Source organism: Salvelinus sp. IW2-2015, linkage group LG4q.1:29 (genome assembly GCF_002910315.2).
Source record: "Salvelinus sp. IW2-2015 linkage group LG4q.1:29, ASM291031v2, whole genome shotgun sequence".
Lineage (NCBI taxonomy): Eukaryota > Metazoa > Chordata > Actinopteri > Salmoniformes > Salmonidae > Salvelinus > Salvelinus sp. IW2-2015.
The window spans coordinates 48,805,187-48,829,077 of NC_036842.1; the positions used below are offsets into that span (position 1 = coordinate 48,805,187).

At 44.1% G+C, this 23,891-nt stretch overlaps 1 protein-coding gene across 1 annotated transcript in view; it reads left to right on the forward strand.

Annotated features, from left to right (window-relative positions):
• The first annotated feature begins 10,595 nt into the window (after window positions 1–10,595).
• mdkb (midkine b) overlaps window positions 10,596–23,891 on the forward strand; it is a 16,390-nt gene continuing 3,094 nt past the window's right edge. Inside the window, 4 exon segments of the mRNA XM_070439635.1 lie at window positions 10,596–10,696; window positions 19,745–19,833; window positions 21,405–21,447; window positions 21,449–21,567. Of these exon segments, the coding sequence (XP_070295736.1) occupies window positions 10,596–10,696; window positions 19,745–19,833; window positions 21,405–21,447; window positions 21,449–21,567 (352 nt within the window).

The following is a 23,891-nucleotide window of genomic DNA, read 5'->3' on the forward strand; positions in this document are numbered from 1 at the left end:
CAACTGTCCAAAAATGCTCCCCACGTATGACTGATCCATTTCAGCATGAGGAGAGAACCAACAACCTAGGGTGGTGGTGGCATCAAGTCTTCCCTGAGAAGGAACAGCCAACAAAGCTACGAGATAATAAAAATATATAATTCTGCTTTTCACAGCTTTAATACACAGTACCAGTCACTTGGACACACCTACTCATTGAAGGATTTTTGTTTATTTTTACTATTTTCTACATTGGAGAATAATAGTGAAGACATAAACTATGAAATAACACATATGTAATCATGTAGTAACAAAAAAGAGTTAAACAAATCAAAATATATTTTATATTTGAGATTCTTCAAAGTAGCCACCCTTTGCCTTGATGACAGCGTTGCACACTCTTGGCATTCTCTCAACCAGCTTCATGAGATAGTCACCTGGAATGTATTTCAATTAACAGGTGTGCCTTGTTAAAAGTTAATTTGTGGAATTAATTACCTTAATGCGTTTGAGCCAGTCAGTTGTGTTATGACAAGGTAGGGGTGGTATATAGAACTTTGAAAGTTTCTTTAAGTGCAGGCGCAAAAACCATCAATGATGAAACTGGCTCTCATGAGGACCGCCACAGGAAAGGAAGCTGGAAAGGAAGCTCTGCCACAGGAAAGGAAGCTCTGCTGCAGAGGATAAGTTAACTGCACCTCAGATTGCAGTCCAAATAAATGCTTCACAGAGTTCAAGTAACAGACACATCTCGATATCAACTGTTCAGAGGAGACTGTGTGAATCAGGCCTTGGTGGTCGAATTGCTGCAAAGAAACCACTACTAAAGGACACCAATAATAAGAAGAGACTTGCTTCAGCCAAGAAACACGAGCAATGGACATTAGACTGGTGGAAATCTGTCCTTTGGTCTGAGTCCAAATTGGAGATTTTTGGTACCAACCGCTGTGTCTTTGTGAGACACAGAGTAGATGAACGGATGATCTCCGCATGTGTGGTTCCCACCGTGAAGCATGGTAGAGGAGGTGTGATGGTGTGGGGGTGCTTTGCTGGTGACACTCTGTGATTTATTTAGAATTCAAGGCACACTTAACCAGCACGGCTACTACAGCATTCTGCAGCGATACACCATCCCATCTGGTTTGCTCTTAGTGGGACTATCATTTGTTTTTCAACAGGACAATAACCCAACACACCTGCAGGCTGTATAAGGGCTATTTGACCAAGAAGGAGAGTGATGGAGTGCTGCATCAGATGACCTGGCCTCCACAATCGCCCAACCTCACAACCCAATTGAGATGGTTTGGGATGAGTTGGACCACAGAGTGAAGGAAAAGAGAATGTTGAGAGAATGCCAATAGTGTGCAAAGCTGTCATCAGGGCAAAGGGTGGCTACTTTGAAGAATCTAAAAGTTGATTTTGATTTGTTTAACACTTTTGGTTACTACATGATTCCATATGTGTTATTTCATATTTTTGATTTCTTTACTATTATTCTACAATGTTGAAAAAAGTAAAAATAAAGAAAAACCCTCGAATGAGTAGGTGTGTCCAAACTTTTGACTGGTACTGTATATATGTATTCTATTCTTTTACTTTTAGATGTGTGTTTATTGTTGTCAATCGTTAGATACTAATGTACTGTTGGAGCTAGAAACACAAGCAATTTGCTACACCCGCAATAACATCTGCTAAATATGTGTATGTAATGAATAAACTTAATTTGATTAAGTCCTTTCAAATTATTATCTGACTTGTTAAGCACATTCATTTTTAATCGCGAATTTATTTTGGCTTGCCATAGCAAAGGGGTTGAATACTTATTAACTCAAGACATTTCAACTTTTCATTTTTAATTCATTTGTAAAAAAAAAAATAATCTTAAAACATAATTCCACTTTGACATTTTGTGGTATTGTGTGTAGGCCAGTGACATAACATCTCAATTTAATCACATTTTAAATTCAGGCTGTAACACAACAAAATGTTGAAAAAGGGGTATGAATACTTTCCGAAGGCACCTTATATCCCAGTGACCAAACCTTACACCTTACATGAAACCTACAGTATCTGGTACTATTTACGCAACTGACTCGTTTCCTGATCAAATATTCAATTGATCCAATATTCAATTGATCAAATTGCTAGCACCGGCCTGTAACTGTCTGAATCGCCGTGTCCCCAGCCAGCCCAACCACTCACTGGATCCATACGATCACTTGGCTACGCATGTCTCTCCCTAATATCAATATGCCTTATCCATTACTGTCCTTGTTAGTGATTACTGTCTTATTTCACTGTAGAGCCTCTAGCCCTGCTCAATATGCCTTAACCATCCATGTTGTTCCACCTCCCACATATGCGATGACATAACCTGGTTTAAACGTCTCTAGAGACTATATCTCTCTCTGCATTACTCAATGCCTAGGTTTACCTCCAACGTACTCTCTTCCTACCATACCTTTGTCTGTACATTATGCCTTGAATCTATGCTATCGTGCCCAGAAACCTGCTCCCTTTACTCTCTGTTTCCGAACGTGCTAGGCGGCCAGTTCTTATAGCCTTTAGCCGTACCCTTATCCTACTTCTCCTGTGTTCTTCTGGTGATGTAGAGGTTAATCCAGGACCTGCAGTGCCTAGCTCCACTCCTACTCCCCAGGTGCTCTCATTTGTTGACTTCTGTAACCGTTAAAGCCTTGGTTTCATGCATTTTAACATTAGAAGCCTACTCCCTAAGTTTGCTTTATTCACTGCTTTAGCACATTCTGCCAACCCGGATGTCTTAGCCGTGTCTGAATCCTGGCTTAGGAAAACCACCAAAACCCCAGAAATGTCCATCCCTAATAGAACTGCCAAAGGGGGTGGTGTTGCAATCTACTTCAGAGATAGCCTGCAGAGTTCTATCTTACTATCCAGGTCTGTACCAAAACAATTTGAGCTTCTACTTCTAAAAATTCCCCTTTCCAGAAACAAGTCTCACCGTTGCCGCTTGCTATAGGCCACCCTCTGCCCCCAGCTGTGCCCTGGACACCATATGTGAATTGATTGCTCCCCATCTATCTTCTGAGCTCGTGCTGCTAGGTGACCTAAACTGGGATATGCTTAACACCCCGGCCATCCTACAATCTATGCTTGATGCCCTCAATCTCACACAAATTATCAATGAACCTACCAGGTACAACCCCAAATCCGTAAACTCGGGCACCCTCATAGATATCATCCTAACTAACTTGCCCTCCAAATACACCTCTGCTGTTTTCAACCAAGATCTCAGTGATCACTGCTTCATTGCCTGCATCCATAATGGGTCTGCGGTCAAACGACCACCCCTCATCACTGTCAAACGCTCCCTAAAACACTTCTGCGAACAGGCCTTTCTAATTGACCTTGCCGGGGTATCCTGGAATGACATTGACCTCATCCCGTCAGTAGAGGATGCCTGGTTATTCTTTAAAAGTGCCTTCCTCACCATCTTAAATAAACATGCTCCATTCAAAAAATGTAGAACTAGGAATAGATATAGCCCTTGGTTCACTCCATACCTGTCTGCCCTTGACCAGCACAAAAACATCCTGTGGCGTTCTGCATTAGCATCGAATAGCCCCTGTGATATGCAACTTTTTAGCGAAGTTAGGAACCAAGGCAGTTAGGAAAGCGAAGGCTAGCTTTTTCAAACAGAAATTTGCATCCTGTAGTACAAACTCAAAAAAGTTCTGGGACACTGTAAAGTCCATGGAGAATAAGAGCACCTCCTCCCAGCTGTCCACTACACTGAGGCTAAGAAACACTGTCACTACCGATAAATCCACAATAATTGAGAATTTCAATAAGCATTTTTCTACCGCTGGCCATGCTTTCCACCTGGCTATCCATACCCCGGTCAACAGCCCTGTGCTCCCCACAGCAACATGCCCAAACCTCCCCCACTTCTCCTTCACCCAAATCCAGATAGCTGCAAATTCTGGACCCCTACAAATCAGCCGGGCTAGACAATCTGGACCCTCTCTATCTAAAATTATCTGCCGAAATTATTGCAACCCCTATTACTAGCCTGTTCAACCTCTCTTTTGTATCGTCTGAGATTCCCATAGATTGGAAAGCTGCCGCGGTCATCCCACTCTTCAAAGGGGGAGACACTCTAGACCCAAACTGCTACAGACCTATATCTATCCTACCCTGCCTTTCTAAAGTCTTTGAAAGCCAAGTTAACAAACAGATTACCGACCATTTCGAATCTCACCGTACCTTTTCCGCTATGCAATCTGGTTTCAGAGCTGGTCATGGGTGCACCTCAGCCACGCTCAAGGTCCTAAACGATATCATAACCGCCATCGATAAGAGACATTACTGTGCAGCCGTATTCATCGACCTGGCTAAGGCTTTCGACTCTGTCAATCACAACATTCTTATTGGCAGACTCAACAGCCTTGGTTTCTCAAATGATTGCCTCGCTTGGTTCACCAACTACTTCTCTGATAGAGTTCAGTATGTCAAATCGGAGGGCCTGTTGTCCGGACCTCTGGCAGTCTCTATGGGGGTGCCACAGGGTTCAACTCTCGGGCTGACTCTCTTCTCTGTATACATCAATGATGTCGTTCTCGCTGCTGGTGATTCTTTGATCCACCTCTACGCAGACGACACCATTCTGTATACTTCTGGCCCTTCGTTGGACACTGTGTTAACTAACCTCCAGATGAGCTTCAATGCCATACAACTCTCCTTCCGTGGCCTAGAAATGCTCTTAAATGCAAGAAAAACTAAATGCATACTCTTCAACTGATTGCTGCCCGCACCTGCCCACCCATCCAGCATCACTACTCTGGACGGTTCTGACTTAGAATATGTGGACAACTACAAATACCTAGGTGTCTGGTTAGACTGTTAACTCTCCTTCCAGACTCACATTAAATATCTCCAATCCAAACTCAAATCTAGAATCGGCTTTCTATTTCGCAACAAAGCGTCCTTCACTCAGGCTGCCAAACATACCCTCGTAAAACTGACCATCCTACCGATCCTCGACTTCGGCGATGTCATTTACAAAATAGCCTCCAACACTCTACTCAACAAACTGGATGCAGTCTATCACAGTGCCATCCGTTTTGTCACCAAAGCCCCATATACTACCCACCACTGCGACCTGTATGATCTCGTTGGCTGGCCCTCGCTTCATACTCGTCGCCAAACCCACTGGGTCCAGGTCATCTACAAGTCTCTGCTAGGTAAAGCCCCGCCTTATCTCAGCTCACTGGTCACCATAGCAGCACCCACCCGTAGCACGCGCTTCAGCAGGTATATCTCACTGGTCACCCCCAAAGCCAATTCTTCCTTTGGCRGCCTCTCCTTCCAGTTCTCTGCTGCCAATGACTGGAACGAACTGCAAAAATCTTTGAAACTGGAGACTCTTACCTCCCTCACTAGCTTTAAGAACCAGCTGTCAGAACAGCTCACAGATCACTGCACCTGTACATAGCTCTTCTGTAAATAGCCCATCCAATCTACCTCATCCCCATACTGTATTAATTTATTTATCTTGCTCCTTTGCACACCAGTATCTCAACTTGCACATTAATCTTCTGCACATCCTACCATTCCAGTGCTATATTGTAATTACTTCGCCACCATGGTCTATTTATTGCCTTACCTCTCTTATCCTACCTCATTTGCACATGCTGTATATAGATTTTTCTACTGTATTATTGATTGTATGTTTGTTTATTCCATGTGTAACTCTGTGTTGTTGTATGTGTCGAACTGCTTTGCTTTATCTTGGCCAGGTCGCAGTTGCAAATGAGAACTTGTTCTCAACTAGCGTACCTGGTTAAATAAAGGTGAAATAAATAAATAAAATAAAAATAGGTGTTCCTTACCCCATAACAGAAGTCCTGTGGACTTCATTGGGAAAGAAGGGGAATAAAGTCATAGTCAATCGATCAATAATGTAATAATTATTTTAGCAAAAAAATGTATCTTAATTTACAATCTGTAGAAACAATGAGAATATAAAGGTTCAGAATTTTTGTGAAACATCACAGCAGAGTTGAAAAATATATGGCAAATAGAAATGCAATATGGATGATGTTAAGAGATAGATGGGAGGGGTTGAATGGAGCTGAAGGGTGGGACTAATAACAACAAGATAACAAATGTAAAATATACTGTGTCTGTAAAATGTATATACTGTAGGTTCAGAACTTTTGTGAAACAGCACAGTTAGAAACGTATGACAAATATAAATCAAATTGAATGGACATCAGAAATAGATGAGAGAGGCTGAGGGTAGAGGAAGGACAGGACTAAAAACAAACAAAATAACTATTGTAAAATAGAATGTGTCCGTAACATGTATATAGTATGTATAAGCTGGAAGTGGAAGCCTAATTGTTGTTGTTCATTAGTTTACTCCAATTAGGGGAGAGTGGTAGGGTTAGCGGAAAATAATAAAGGAAAATATATTTTTAAAAGATGTGTGTGTGTGCATATATATATATATATATTTGTGTGTGTGTGTGTGTGTATTTATATGCATGTATGTATGTATGTATGTATGTATGTATGTATGTATGTATGTATGTATGTATGTATGTATGTATGTACAGTACCAGTCAAAAGTTTGGGCACACCCACTCATTCAAGGGTTTTTCTTTATTCTACATTGTAGAATAATAGAGAAAACATAAAAACTATGAAATAACACATATGGAATCATGTAGTAACCAAAAAAGTGTTAGAAGAATCTAAAATTTGATTTTGATTTGTTTTGCCTTGATGACAGCTTTGCACACTTTGCATTCTCTCAACCAGCTTCATGAGGAATGCTTTTACAACAGTCTTGAAGGAGTTCCCACATATGCTGAGCACTTGTTGGTTGCTTTTCCTTCACTGCGTCCAACTCATCCCAAACCATCTCAATTGGGTTGAGGTCTGGGGATTGTGGAGGCCAGTATCAGGCTCACGGTTGGGTCAGGCAAAGGTTGGTAATCCAGAGGTGGCCAAAGGTACAGGACGAGAAAGGGCTGTGAGAGATTGGTTTAACTCTGGACACATGAAAGTTGGGATGTATACGAAGGGTACGGGGCAACAGAAGACGAACAGCAGAGAGGCTAATAATTCTGGCAATGGGGAATGGGCCAATAATCCGGGGGGAGAGCTGGCGGGATTCCACCCAGATGGGCAGATCCCGGGTGGATAGCTATACCTTCCACCCGAGACGATGCCGGGGTCCGATGGCGATCCGCTTGTCGTCGATACCTGGAGGTGGTCTTGAGGAGGGCCGACTGGGCTCTCCTCCAGGTACGATGACAGAGGCGGACAAACATCTGGGCAGAAGGAATGCCGACCTCTTCCTCCTGCTCGGGGAAGAGCAGGGGCTGTTACCCCTGTGAACACTCAAAAGGACATAGGCCCTTGGCAGTGCAGAGAAGGGTGTTGCGGGCGTATTCGACCCACACCAGCTGCTGGCTCCAGGAGGTGGGGTTTGCGGAGACCAGGCAGCGCAGAGTAGTCTCCAGATCCTGGTTGGCTCGCTCCGACTGGCCGTTGGACTGGGGGTGGAATCCAGAGGACAGGCTGGCTGATGACCCAATGAGGGTGCAGAACGCCTTCCAGAACCGAGACGAGAACTGAGGGCCCCGGTTGACCGGCAGTCCATGGATCCGGAAGACGTGCTGCACCATGAGCTGGGCCGTCTCCTTGGCATAGGGTAGTTTGGGGAGAGGAATGAAGTGGGCGGCTTTGGAAAACCGATCCACCACAGTCAGGATGTCCAGTCTGGAGGAGTGGGCCCACTACAGGACCGCGGAGCAGACCGCGTCAGGAACGAACAACCGATTATCTGGACTCCCCCCCGGGGTTGGGCTGGGAATGCTGTGCATCCCGGATCTGTTTCCCTATACCCCAGCTGAGTGCCGTTGGCAGGCACGAGGTGGGAAGGATGGTCTCGGGTTCCGGGGTAATAGCAATGGGGATAAAATGGTGAGAGTGCATCCGGCTTGACATTCTTGGATCCCGGCCGATATGAGACGGAGAAGTTGAACTGTGTGAACAGCAGGGCCCAACTAGCTAGCCAGGAGTTGAGGCGTTTGGCGGTGCCGGAGATACTCCTTATTTTTGTGGTCGGTCCATACGATAAACGGATGTTCCGCCCCTTCCAGCCAGTGCCTTCATTCCTCCAACGCCATCTTCACTGCGAGAAGCTCACGATTTCCCACATTGTAGTTTTTCTCCGTGGCGTTGAGGCGATGGTAGAAGAAGGCGGAGGGATGTAGCTTCAGGTCCAGGGCAGAACACTGGCACAGGACCGCCCCCACTCCTACATCCGACGTGTCGGCCTCCACCATGAACTGACAGGAAGGGTCAGGATGAACCGGGATGGGAGCAGTGGTGAAGCGGTGTTTGAGGTCCCGGAACGCCCGGTCAGTACCAGGGAACCACGTGAACAGAACCTTGGGAGAAGTGAATGCTGACAGAGGGGAAGCCAGGGTGCTGTAACCCCGGATGAAGTGGCGATAGAAGTTGGTAAACCCCAGGAAACGTTGTAGCTGCACCCTGGACAACGGCTGGGGCCAATCCACCAACGCTCTCACCTTCCCGGGATTCATCTGGACACTCCCAGCAGAGATGATGTACCCCAGAAGGAGGATGGTGGAGCGATGGAACTCACACTTCTCTGCCTTAACAAACAGCTGGTTCTCCAGGGGGCATTGAATAACCTGTCAGTCGTGGAGCACATGTTCTTGGGGGGAGCGGGAGAAGACGAGGATGTCATCAATGTAGATGAAGACGAACCGGTTCAACATGTCACGGAGACATAATTTACAAGAGCCTGGAACACAGCAGGGGCGTTGGTGAGGCCAAATGGCATGACCATATACTCGTAGTGGCCGCTGGCCGTGTTGAAGGTGGTCTTCCACTCATCCCCCTCCCGTATCCACACCAGGTGGTAGGCGTTCCTTAGATCCAGCTTGGAAAACACGGTGGCCCCCTGGAGCGGCTCGAAGGCAGAGGAGATAGCGGGTAGCGGTTCTTCACTGTTATGTCATTGAGTCCCCAGTAGTCGATGCACGGACGCAGGGTCTTGTTCTCCTTCTCCACAAAGAGGAACCCTGCGCCGGCGGGAGAGGACGAAGGACATATAAATCCTGCAGCTAGGGAGTCCCCAATGTTGGTGTCCATAGCCTTGGTCTCCGGTCCCGACAACGAGTACAGTCGTCCCCGGGGCGGAGTGGTGCTGAGGAGAAGGTCAATCCCGCAGCTAAATGACTTAAATGTAATGTAAATATGGTTGGTGCGGCGGAAGTGAAGTGGCCCGGGCCTTGTTGAACACCTCCCGAAGGTCCTGGTACTCCGCGGGAATGGCGGAGAGGTCCGGGGCACCTTCCGAGTCACCAGGAAGACGTCCCGTGGAAGGTTACACTGACTTCAGATACTGGGCGTGGCAGAACGGACAGCCCATGATGGCACCAGTAGATCAGTTGATGAGGGGATTGTGTCTCTGGAGCCAGGAGAATCCCAATACCATGGGAATCTGAGGGGACTTGATGAGCAGTAATTGAATAGTCTTGCTGTGATTCCCTAACACCTGTAGGTTGATGGGAGTGGTAATATGAGTAACCCGGCCTATAGAATGCTCGTCCAGCGCTCTAACATCCATGGGAGTGGAGAGGGGCTGAGTGGGGATGTTCAGCTCGGAAGCCAGGCTAGTGTCCAAAAAACTCTCATCAGCCCCAGAGTCAATTAGGACCCGAAGAGATTTAGACTGGCTTCCCCACAACATAAGTGTATGAACAGGGGTGCCAGCAAGGGAAGCAGGAAAGTTCTCCATATGGCCCACCAGAGTACTCGCTCCTACCTGATCTCTTTAAATGACAAGAGGACACAAAATTACCAAGAATACTGCAATAGAGACAACTCTTCGTGTTGATAGTCCAGCTCTACCTATTTGCATTCGCTCGGGAAGCGGCGACTCTCGGGGAATGTCAGGAAGCCTTAGGTTCTCTCGGCAACGGAATCGTCAGGGACTTCTGGGATGACTCGGAGACAAGGTGGAATCCCTGGACGTGCGAGCGAAGTTGAATTTCCTCTCCCTCTGTCATTCCCGTAGTCGCCCATCGATTCGGATGGTCAAGGCGATGAGTGAATTGAGATCCGTAGGTAACTCCCGAGCAGCAAGCTCGTCCTTGACCTCTTCCGTGATGTCGTGCAGGAACATGTCCAACAGTGCTTCCAGGTTCCAAGCACTCTCCGCTGCCAACGTGTGGAAATCCACCGCATAGTCAGCCACACTGCAGGAGTCCTGCCGAAGCTGGATTAGCTTCCGGGCAGCTTCTCATCCTGAGAACGGGGTGTAAAAACCTTCTTCACCTCACCCACGAACCCCTCCAGACTAACGCATATGGCCGGCTGCTGTTCCCATACAGCAGTAGCCCAGGTGAGAGCCCTCCAGGACATCAGTGTGATGAGATAGGCTATCTTGGAGCGATCCGAGGGGAAGGAGGAGGGGGGGGGGTGGAGTGGCCGATGAGATGGTTTACTGAGGGGCTGTGGGGTTACCACCATGGTAAGCTGCCTCCCAGACAACCCGCGGAATTGCTCCAGCAAATTGTCCAATGCCGGTCATGGCGTTCAACCAACGTTTGGACCCCCTCCATAAGGCTCCGAAGCAGTTCCTCGTGCCTCCCGATGGTGGCTTCTGGGTCTGCTGGGTCAGTTATGGCCAGTTCGTACGATCAGGCTTGAAGGTAAGATCCAGATGCAGACTGTGTCTGAGTAACAATGTTAATTACGGCAACAGGGCAGGCAAACGACAGGTCAAGGCAGGCAGGGGTCAATAACCAGAGTAGTGGGGGAAAGGTACAGGATAGCAGGCATGCTCAGATTAGGCAGAGGTCGGTAATCTAGAGGTGGGGCAAAGGTACAGGACGGTAGGCAGGCTCAGGGGCAGGAGCAGGCAGAGTGGTCTGGCAGGCAGGGTCAGGACAGACAAGGGTCAAAACCAGGAGGGCAAGAAAAAGAGAGACTGGGGAGAAGCAGGAGCTGAGACGAAAAATGCTAGTTGACTTGACAAACAAGAAGAACTGGCAACAGACAAACAGAGAACACAGGTATAAATACATAGGGGATAATGGGGAAGATGGGCAACACCTGGAGGGGGTGGAGACAATCACAAAGACAGGTGAAGCAGATCAGGGTGTGACAGTCAGGTCATCTGATGCAGCACTCCAACACTCTCCTTGGTCAAATAGCCCTTACAGAGCCTGGAGGTGTGTTGGGTCATTGTCCTGTTGAAAAACAAATGACAGGCCCACTAAACCAAACKAGATGGATGGTGTATTGCTGCGGTAGCCATGCTGGTTATGTGTGCCTTGATTTCTAAATAAATCACTGACATAGTCACCAGCAAAGCACCCCCACAACCTCACACCTCTTCCTCCATGCTTGACGGTGGGAACTACATATACAGAGATAATCCGTTCACCTAAACTGCGCCTCACAAAGACACGGCAGTTGGAACCAAAAATCTCCAGATTTCCACCGGTCTAATGTCCATTGCTCATGTTTRTTGGCACAAACAAGTCTCTTCTTATTATTGGTGTCCTTTAGTAGTGGTTTCTTTGCAGCAATTTGACCATGAAGGCCTGATTCTCCTCTGAACAGTTGATGATAAGATGTGTCTGTTACTTGAACTCTGTGAAGTATTTATTTGGGCTGCAATCTGATGTGCAGTTAACTCTAATGAACTTATCCTCTGCAGCAGAGATAACCTTTTGTCTTCCTTTCCTGTGAGAGCCAATTTCATCATGGCGCTTGATGGTTTTTGCAACTGCACTCAGAAACTTTAAAAGTTCTTGAAATGTTCCGGATCGACTGACCTTCATGTCTTAAAGTAATGATGGACTGTCATTTCTCTTTGCTTGTTTGAGCTGTTCTTGCCATGGACTTGGTATTTTACCAACTAGGGCTATTTTCTGTATATCACCCCTACCTTGTTACACCACAACTGATTGGCTGAACGCATTAAGAAGGAAAGCATTTCCACAATTAACTTTGAACAAGGCACACCTGTTAATTGAAATGCATTCCAGGTGACTACCTCATGAAGCTGTTTGTAACGTGTGCCCCCCCCCCCAAGATATTTTTGGGGCTGCCTCTCGGGCTTCCAGCCGCACTGCCGTGCAGCCTCCTCATACCGCCGCCTCTCCGCTTTCGCTGCCTCCAGCTCAGCCTTGGGGCGGCGATATTCTCCAGCCTGTGCCCAGGGTCCTTCTCCGTCCAGAATCTCCTCCCAAGTCCAGGAGTCCTGCGATCGCTGCTGCTGCCCGTTACCACGCTGCTTGGTCCTTTGTTGGTGGGTGCTTCTGTATCGGCTGTCTTCCTCCTCCTCTGTCACCTGTCTGGTGACATACACAAAGACAGAAAATAAGCACCCACGAAACACAGGTGGAAAAAGGCTACCTAAGTATGATTCTCAATCAGAGACAACTAATGACACCTGCCTCTGATTGAGAATCATACCAGGCCAAACGAAAAAACCAACATAGAAAAACGAACATAGATAACCCACCCAACTCACGCCCTGACCATACTAAAACAAAGAAATAACAAAAGAACTAAGGTCAGAACGTGACACTGGTTGAGAGAATGCCAAGAATGTGCAATGCTGTCATCAAGGTGAAGGGTGGCTACTTTGAAGAATATCAAATATAAAATATATTTTGATTTGTTTAACACTTTTTTGGTTCTTTCATGATTCCATGTGTCATTTCATAGTTCTTATGTCTTCACTATTATTCTACAATGTAGGAWATAGTACAAATAAAGAAAAACCCTTGAATGAGTAGGTGTGTCCAAACTTTTGACTGGTACTGTATATATATATAAATATATATTTACAAAATATATATATGGGGATTGGAAATGATGCAGACAATGACATTGATGGAAGCTACAATCTATCTGCAATATTAAGGGGATAAAGAAATGTTTACGACCATCAATAAACATGAGTGGATTGTGGGTCTGTTGTGCAATAAGGAAGCAGTTAATCATTAATGGATGAAAGCACACCCATTCAACTAATCGCTGGAATGGAACACCTGAGAATCAAGACAGTAATTACTCTTCCTAGTAGGGAAAACGCAAACTGGATATTCTACATACATTTTTGCCGTGCAATTCACCTGCCATTTTGCAGGATTCCCCATACATCTCTACATTCTTATAACAGACATTTGGTTAAAAAAAAATAGATTGTAAAATATTACATTTACATTTACATTTAAGTCATTTAGCAGACGCTCTTATCCAGAGCGACTTACAAATTGGTGCATTATATAATATTTGTATTTAAATATGCTTAAATAAAATATGAATCTATTTGGTGCTCTACAATGTTTATTGATGACAAGAAGTGTATTTGACAAGGACAAGGTCTGTCACTAAAAAGTTGTTGGTTTTAAACATTACTGTAAAACACGTTTGAATCAACAATAATTCATGCAGAAGGCAGTTCTCAAATGTCTATTATGCAAATTAAATAGGTTTGTTTTGCCTCGCATTATATGGATTAAAGTGATGCCACGTGCGTAAGTGATGTCACCGGGTGGCTGATTTAAGCATTGTTATGCGACCAGCTAAAACACGTTTTTTTTTGCATGTAGGACTACACAGTAAACGCAAACTGCAGTCTATGTGTGGGACAGCTAACGACTACTGAACCAGGATAGTGACTTGCCTGACTGAAGTTGCTTGTGACAATAAAGTAAGTTGATGTATTATGTTTTCTTATCCCGCATTTTTTTTTTTTAAATACCGTAAGTCTTTGCTAATCATTGATTTGTCGGTTTAATGGAGCATTATAACAAATCTAATAGCATATCCATATGTTATTTACATGTTTTCTCATTGTAATATTTGTGTTCACTAATGTACTGTCGATGTTCAGTACAAGTGCATGCATGCCTTGGTAGTAGTCTATCATTGGAGAKTGGGTTGCTATTCTATATTCTCAAACTATAGGGGCACTCTTGAATCTGTAAAGCTGAAGTGTGACAGATTCCGAGATAGAAATGTAAAGGTCATTTGCAAATTAGTTTTAGCCGACATATGAGCTTTTACCATGAACGCAGTCTCCGCTAAAGGGGAACATTGCTTTACATTTCAACCACGTTGTAAAGCTAACTTCAGCGATGCGGATTGAATACAGCCCTAATGGTATTTTTTAATATACCACTTTAAGACTTCTTACAATGGGAAGGAACATGACTTTGTGACTTTGTTTTCACATTCCTACAGGCAGTGGTGTAAAGTACTTAAGTAAAAAATAATTTAAAGTACTACTTAAGTCGTATTTTTGGGTAATTGTACATTACTTTACAATTATATTTTTGACTACTTTTACTTCACTACATTCCTAAAGAAAATAATGTACCTTTTACTCCATAAATTTTACCTGACACCCAAAAGTACTCGTTACATTTTGAATGCTTAGCAGGACAGGAAATGGACCAATTCATTTATCGAGACAACACATGGTCATCCCTTCTACCTCTGATCTGGCGGACTCACTAAACACACATGCATCTTTTGTAAATTATGTCTGAGTGTGGTAGTGCGCCCCTGACTATCTATACATTTTAAAAACAAGAAAATGGTGCCATCTGCTTTGCTTAAAAGAAGGACTTTGAAATGATTTATACTTCTACTTTTACTTTTGAAGTATATTTGAGCAATTCCATTTACTTTTGTTACTTAAGTATATTTAGAACCAAATACTTTTAGACATTTACTCAAGTAGTATTTTACTGGGTGACTTTTACTTGAGTAACTTTCTATTAAGGTATCTACACTTTTACTCAAGTATGACAATTGGGTACTTTTCCKAGCATCCTTGTGTTGTCATTTAGCCATCTTTCATTCAGGTGTTAGGGAGGGTACCWGATTTTACTTGTTTACATACAAACACTTATTATCACTTAAAATATATAATCAAATGGGTCATATTAAATAAAAAAAATAATTCAGCTTTTGATAGTGCAAGTGATCAAATCAAATGTTATTAGTCACATGCGCCGAATACAACAGGTGTAGACCTTACCGTGAAATGCTTACTCACAAGCCCCTAACCAACAATGCAGTTTAAAAAATATGAATAAGAATAAGAAATAAAAAGTAATTAAATAGCAGCAGTAAAATAACAATAGCGAGACTATATACAGGGGGTACCGGTACAGAGTCAATGTGCGGGGGCACCGGTTAGACGAGGTAATTGAGGTAATATGTACATGTAGGTAGAGTTATTAAAGTGACTATGCATAGATAATAACAGAGAGTAGCAGCGGTGTAAAAGGGGGGGGGGGGGGGCAATGCATAGTCAATGCAATAGTCTTGGTAGCCATTTGATTAGATGTTCAGGAGTCTTATGGCATGGGGGTAGAAGCTGTTTGACAATTTTTAGGGCCTACCTCTGACACTGCTTGGTACAGAGGTCCTGAATGTCAGGAAGCTTGGCCCCAGTGATGTACTGGGCCTCTGTAGTGCCTTGCGGTCAGAGGCCGAGCAGTTGCCATACCAGGCAGTGATGCAACCAGGCAGGATGCTCTCGATGGTGCAGCTGTAGAACCTCTTGAGGATCTGAGGATCTATGCCAAATCTTTTTACTCTCCTGAGGGGGAATAGGTTTTGTCGTGCCCTCATCACGACTATCTTGGTGTGCTTGGACCATGTTAGTTTATTGGTGATGTGGACACCAAAAAACTTGAAGCTCTCAACCTGCTCCACTACAGCCCCGTCGATGAGAATGGGGGAGTGCTCGGTCCTCCTTTTCCTGTAGTCAACAATCCTCTCCTTTGTCTTGATCACGTTGAGGGAGAGGTTGTTATCCTCTCACCGCACGGCCAGATCTCTGACCTCCGCCTCTGGATGAGCATTTTCCTGTTTGCTTATGGCGGAATACAACTCATTGAGTGCGGTCTTAGTGCCAGCATCGGTCTGTGGTGGTATGTAGACAGCTACGAAAAATACAGATAAACTCTCGAGGTAGATTGTGTGGTCTACAGCTTATCATGAGATACTCTACCTCAGGCGAGCAAAATCTTGAGACTTCCTTAGATATCGTGCACCAGCTGTTGTTTACAAATATACATAGTCTGCTCCCCCTTGTCTTACCAGACGCCGCTGTTCTATCCTGCCGATACAGCGTATAACCTGCCAGCTGTATGTTGATAATGCCGTCGTTCAGCCACGACTCAATGAAGCAGAAGATATTAGTTTTTAATGTCCCGTTGGTAATTTAATCTTCCTCATAGGTCATACATTTTATTTTCCAATGATTGCATGTTAGCTAGTAGAACGGAAGGCAGTGGGGGTTTATTCGATCGCCTATGAATTCTCAGAAGGCAGCCCGACCTCCATCCTCTTTTTCTCGTCTTCTCTTCACACAAATGACAGGGATTTGGTTCTGTTCCCGGGAAAGCAGTATGTCGTTCACGTCGGGCTCGTCGGACTCGTTAAAGGAAAAAAAAGCTTCTGCCAGTTCGTGGTGAGTAATCATTGTTCTGATGTCCAGAAGTTATTTCCGGTTATAAGAGATGGTAGCAGCAACATTATGTACAGAATAAGTTAAATTAATTGAATAAAAAAGTGGCTTCTAATCAATCATAATGGACAATCATCAGACAGTGTGGTTTCTAAATGTTTTTGTTCTCCCATCAAAACCATCAGAATGTTGGGATTTCCCTTACCCTATAGGAAGTCACCATGGCTAGCTCATTGTTTGCACAATGTTGTGAAAGAGGGAGTGTCCGTAACTCATGTTGTCTATTTGTTCAGTATGCCTACACATGTTGGTTCCATGGTTATAAAGTCATGTCTTTGTAAAAACTTGATTCACATTGTTTACACAGTGTTTGGTTGATATGATCATTTCGTCCTAGAGATCCACTACAGATCTGCGTTCAAGATCATCTTTAAACGGTTTTCATGAAGTTTGCCTCTTGGGAAAGTGAGCTCTCCGGTTCATGAGGAAGTTCTCAAAATGTACTGCCTTTGCATCTACCAAAGGGAGTATCATGCTTCTTTTCTTCATCTTAAGACTTGATTGACTTCTTATGCAAATATGTTTACATTCAGCTGGACCACAAAGAGGCCTTGCTCCTAAGACATGGTATGGGATCTGTGTTAGGGCTTTTGACAGAAATGGAAAGAGGKAAGAAGGCCCTTTGTTTTGGCGCAATAAATCAGTATTTCTTTGAGGGGACTCAAAGCCTTTCAGCGAGCGGTTGGACTCCTTTAATGTATTCAATGGGGGATGCCCGTGGCCCACATAGTAAGGGGATATACTGCTGTGCTTGTTGATTGCGCACTCATCCAGTAATGGCAGAAGGCTTGCAGGCTTTCAGTTGATTCAGTGAGACAAAGGTTAATCAGGCAAAATACTATGCTCGGATAAGAGCAACGTAAGACTCCATTAGCCAACTTTCATCATCCCTAAACTGTCAACAGGAAAATGTCAGTATGTGGTGTATATGTGTAGTTGCGTGGTTTTCCATGTAGAAGTGTAAACATTTAAAAATAGAGATGAGATATTAGTAAGTTAATATGTTCATAGGCTAAACTAAACCACCGACTAAGGTTAAGAACAGTTCGTTAATTGCAGAGTAACTGCGAAGTAGAGTTGGCTGTATACCGACTGAGAACACAGTTTGTGATAATAAATACAGTGCTCTGCATTGAGGTGCAGTAACTCACAGCGATACAAGGAATGCGACCCTACTTTCATGACTTGCTGCTGTTTTGGAACAGTAGAAAAGGACTGCAGCCAACTTTCAGAAAAGGTTTGTAATGTGTCACTAGGCATTGTTCTTGATTTCATGATCTGATTAAGCGATGCTGCGAAGGAACCCAGAAACGGATTAATTGTTCTTGGAAGGGAAGACAGTAGTAGGACAGGAATACCACAGGAGGTTGGTGGCACCTTAATTGGGAGCACAGGCTCGTGGTAATGGCTGGAGCAGAATAGTGTCAAATACATTCGCTCCGTTCCAGACATTATTATGAGTCATCCTCCCCTCAGCAGCCTCCACTGATGAATACCTGGTTTTTATTTTACCTTTATTTAACTAGGCAAGTCAGTTAAGAACAAATTCTTATTTTCAATGACTGCCTAGGAACAGTGGGTTAACTGCCTTGTTCAGGGGCAGAATGACAATTTTTTAACCTTGTCAGCTCGGGGATTCGATCTTGCAACCTTTCGGTTACTAGTCCAACGCTGGTTAGACCTGCTAAGATATGATCATTCACAAGCAACCATCCAWTCACAAGCTACAGCCTAGGGATCTCTGTATATTTTTGTGAAAAGTTCATACTCTGGCTTGAAAAGAGTACATATGATTAATATTGCTGTAAAATGATGGAAACATAGTAGGATCAATGGCTACATTGCAGATGTTTGACAGATTTAAGATGTAACTTTAGCTTATTAAATATTTTACAATATAAGCCAGTACATTATGATGGCTCAGAGAAACGCTGTTAAAACAGGGCTGCAGATCTGAGTACTTTTCCCGACAGCTTAAAAACTTCTTAAGGCTAGGGGGCAGTATTCGGAAGTTCGGATGACTGATGTGCCCAAAGTAAACTGCCTGTTACTCAGGCCCAGAAGCTAGGATATGCATATAATTGGTAGTATTGGATAGGAAACACTCTGAAGTTTCTGAAACTGTTAAAATAATGTCTGTGAGTATAACAGAACTGATATGGAAGGCAAGAACCTGAGGAGAATCCATCTGGAATTTTTTGGGGGGAGGTCACCACCCATTGAAAATGCTTGTCTATGGGAAATTCAAACGAAATCCTCCCAGATTGCAGTTCCTATGGCTTCCACTAGATGTCAACAGTCTTTAGAAAGGTTTTCAGGCTTGTTTTTTGAAAAATTAGCTAGAATTTGTAGTTTTTCTAGGTGGCTCTCATTTTGACTAGTCTTGTGGCGCGCGTGGATGAGGGCAAGCACCTCGTTATTCATCTCTGGTATTGAACACACTATTCTCTGTCCTAAACTTTATCGTTTATTTACATATTAGGGTACCTGAGGATTGATTAGAAACGTTGTTTGGATGAAGTTTATTGGTAACTTTTGGGATTCCTTTGTATGCATGTTGAACTAGTGGAACAGGTGAATTACTGAATCAAACGCGCCAACTAAACTGACTTTTTTGGGATATAAAGAAGGACTTTATTGAACACAACGACCATTTTGTTGTGTAGCTGATTTATTTTATCGCTATTTCTGACTTTTGTGACGCCTCTGCTGGTTTGGAAAATGTTTTATTTTATTTATAATAAAAAAAAATCTCCCCAATTTCGTGGTATCCAATTGGTAGGAGTTACAGTCTTGTCTCATCGCTGCAACTCCCGTACAGACTCGAGAGGCGACGGTCGAGAGCCATGCGTCCTCCAAAACACAACCCAACCTAGCCGCACTGCTTCTTGACACAACACACATCCAACCCGGAAGCCCCATTGGAAATTATAAATGGACTGTTTGAAAATGTGAATAAAAAATAAAAATCACTTTTATTTGGCGTACCCCCGACGGCATTGCGCGTACCCCAGTTTGGGAATACCTGATCTGGGATATGGTGACTGCCGTACCCAATTGACGTCCCTGCATAGATGGAACCATAATGGTTTTTGACCATCTCTTTTAGCCCAGTGGCTCATATACTTTCTAGTCAAATGTTGATAATGATATTACATTTTCTCTCCACAGAAGGCGAGGACAGTTCTCAATGACACTTGTGCTGCTTGTGGTCTTGATGGTCACAGTAGAGGCGGGACACAAACATGGTGACAAAAAAGGTGAGAAATGTGATAAAACTACATTGTGTACAGTATTTCAGATTTAACTAAATACAGTTGAAGTCGGAAGTTTACATACACCTTAGCCAAATATATTTAAACTCAGTTGTTCACAATTCCTGACTTTTAATCATAGTAAAAATTCCCTGTCTTAGGTCAGTTAGGATCACCACTTTATTTTAAGAATGTGAAATGTCAGAATAATAGTAGAGAGAATTACTTATTTCAGCTTTTATTTATTTCATCACATTCCCAGTGGGTCAGAAGTTTACATACACCCAATTAGTATTTGGTAGCATCTGTCTCTTATACACATCTAGATGTGTATAAGAGACAGGTTCTGCGCACAGGTCAGGGCTTTGTGATGGCCACTCCAATACCTTGACTTTGTTGTCCTTAAGCCATTTTGCCACAACTTTGGAAGTATGCTTGGGGTCATTGTCCATTTGGAAGACCCATTTGCGACCAAGCTTTAACTTCCTGACTGATGTCTTGAAATGCTGCTTCAATATATCTACATCATTTTCCTTCCTCATGAAGCCATCTATTTTGTGAAGTGCACCAGTCCCTCCTGCAGCAAAGCACCCCCACAACACGATGCTGCCACCCCCGTGCTTCACGGTMGGGATGGTGTTCTTCGGCTTTGAAGCCTCCCCCATTTTCCTCCAAACATAATGATGGTCATTATGGCCAAACGGTTCTATTTTGTTTCATCTCCAAAAAGTACGATCTTTGTCCCCATGTGCAGTTGCAAACCATAGTCTGGCTTTTTTATGGCAGTTTTGGAGCAGTGGCTTCTTCCTTGCTGAGCGGCCTTTCAGGTTATGTCGATATAGGACTCGTTTTACTGTGGAAATAGATACTTTCCTCCAGCATCTTCACAAGGTCCTTTGCTGTTGTTCTGGGATTGATTGGCACTTTTCGCACCAAAGTACGTTCATCTCTAGGAGACAGAACATGTCTCCTTCCTGAGAGGTATGACGGCTGCGTGGTCTCATGGTGTTTATACTTGCTTGTACAGATGAACGTGGTACTTCAGGCGTTTGGAAATTGCTCCCAAGGATGAACCAGACTTGTGGAGGTCTACAATTTTTTTTCTGAGGTCTTGGCTGATTTCTTTAGATTTTCCCATGATGTCAAGCAAAGAGGCACAGAGTTTGAAGGTAGGCCTTGAAATACATCCACAGATACACCTCCAATTGACTCAAATGATGTCAATTAGCCTATCGGAAGCTTCTAAAGCATGACATAATTTTCTGGAATTTTCCAAGCTGTTTAAAGGCACAGTCAACTTAGTGTATGTACACTTCTGACCCACTGGAATTGTGATACAGTGAAATAATCTGTCTGTAAACATTTGTTGGAAAATTACTTGTGTCATGCACAAAGTAGTTTGCCAAAACTATAGTTTGTTAGCAAGAAATTTGTGGAGTGGTTGAAAAAAATGAGTTTTAATGACTCCAAGTGTATGTAAACTTCCAACTTCAACTGTACATCCCTTTGAAGGAGCCCATGTTTACCTATGTTATGTTTTGTCACGACAAATGTCTGTCATCTTTGGGTGACCACAGGTCAGAAAGCCAAAGAGGGGGGCAAAGCAGAGTGCGTTGAAGTGCTTTGTCAAATGTGTTCCCAACGCTGGTGACTGTGGAGATGGGTTCTGTGAGGCCACCTGCGGTGAGCACACCACCAAACAATGCAATATCCCTTGCAACTGGAAGAAGGCCTTTGGTGGTAAGAGTGCAAATGTTGGAAATGAACTGTGGTCCTGGCATGTGCATTTGGAAAGTATTCAGACCCCTTGACTTTTCCCACATTTTGTGACATTACAGCTTTACTCTAAAATGGATTGGGAAAAAAACAGGTTTGTAGATATTTTTGCAAATGTATAAAACAAAGAAAACTGGAAATATCACATTTACATACGTTTTCAGACCCTTTACTCAGTACTTTGTTGAAGCACCTTTGGCAGCGATTACAGCCTGGGGTCTTGTTGGGTATGACGCTGCAAGCTTGGCARACCTGTATTTGGGGAGTTTTTTTCCATTCTTCTCTGCAGATCATCTCAAGCTTTCGTCAGGTTGGATGGGAAGCGTCACTGCACAGCTATTTTCAGGTCTCTCCAGAGATGTTTAATCGGCTTCAAGTCCGGGCTCCGACTGGGCCACTCAATGACATTCAGAGACGTGTCCCAAAGCCACTCCTGCATTGTCTTGGCTGTGTGCTTAGGGTCATTGTCCTGTTGGAAGGTGAATCCTCACCCCAATCTGAGGTCCTGAGCACTCTAGAGCAGGTTTTCATCAAGGATCTCTCTGTACTTTGCTCCATTAATCTTTCCCTCAATCTTGACTAGTCTCCCTGTCCCTGCCGCTGAAAAACATCGCCACAGTATGATGCTGCCACCACCATGCTTCACCATAGGGATCGTGCCAGGTTTCTTCCAGTCGTGACTCTTGGCATTCAGGCCAATTAGTTCAATCTTGGTTTCATCAGACCAGAGAATCTTGTTTCTTATGGTCTGAGTCCTTTATATGCCTTTTTGCAAACTCCTAGTGGGCTGTCATGTGCCTTTTATTGAGGAGTTGCTTCCGTCTGGCCACTCTACCATAAAGGCCTGATTGATGGAATGCTGCAGAGATGGTTGTCCTTCTGGAAGGTTCTTCCATCTCCACAGAGGAACTCTGGAGCTCTGTCAGAGTGACCATCTGGTTCTTGGTCACATCCCTGACCAAGGCCCTTCTCCCCCAATTGCTCAGTTTGGCCGGGCGGCCAGCTCTACGAAATGTCTTCGTGCTTCCTAACTTCCTCCATTTAAGAATGATGGATGCCACTGTGTTCTTGGGGACCCTCAATGCTACAGAAATGTTTTGGTACCATTCCCCAGATCTGTGCCTCTACACAATCCTGTCTCGGAGCTCTAAGGACAATTCCTTCGACCTCATGGCTTGGTTTTTGCTCTGATTTGCACTGTCAACTATGGGACTTTATATAGACAGGTGTGTGCCTTACCAAATCATGTCCAATCAATTGAATTTACCACAGGTGGACTCCAATTAAGTTGTAGAAACATCTCAAGGATGATCAATGGAAACTGGATGCACCTGAGCTCAATTTCGGGTCTCATAGCAAAGGGTCTGAATACTTATGTAAATAAGGTATCTGTTTTTTATTTTTAATACATTTTTCAAAAATTCTTAAACTTATTTTTGCTTGGTCATTATGTGGTCTTGATACTTTCCAAATGCACTGTATACTGAATATAATACATGTATCTGCGTTCTGTACCGTCATCATACTGTAACTAGGCACATAGTTATTTAGTGATCACTGGTCAGGTCTCATCGGGGTTAGGAAAAACTCTGGGCCCTAATCATAACGGAATTTGAATAACTTTTTTGGGGGGGGATATTTTTTATTAAATATTTGGTATTTCTTTCTAGCTAGAGGTGAAAGAAAAGCACACCTATTTAGGCGAGGTGCTGGCTAGCGGAGTGGAACACTTGAAAATAAAGGAGAGCCGCACACTCTAGGAGCTCAGATGCAAAAATGTAATGTCCAACGTTTCGACAGGCAAGCTGTCTTCATCAGGGTATTATGACAAACACTGACTTGTTTATATAGTGTCAGAAGACACACACAGGTGTCTGTAATCATGGCCGGGTGTGGCCTGATATCATTGGTTAATTCTCCTTATATTAAAATAGCATAATGGTCTAAGGSACTGCATRGCAGTGCTAGCTGTGCCACCAGAGATTCTGGGTTCGAGCCCAGGCTCTGTCGCAGCCGGCCGCGACCGGGAGGTCCATGGGGCGATGCACAATTGGCCCAGCGTTGTCTGGGTTAGGGGAGGTTTGGCTGGCAGGGATATCCTTGTCTCATCGCGCACTAGCGACTCCTGTGGCGGGCCGGGCGCAGTGCACGCTGACCAGGTCGCCAGGTGTACYYTGTTTCCTCCGACACATTGGTGCGGCTGGCTTCCGGGTTGGATGTGTGTTGTGTCAGGAAGCAGTGTGGCTAGTTTGGGTTGTGTTTCGGAGGACGCATTGCTCTCGACCTTC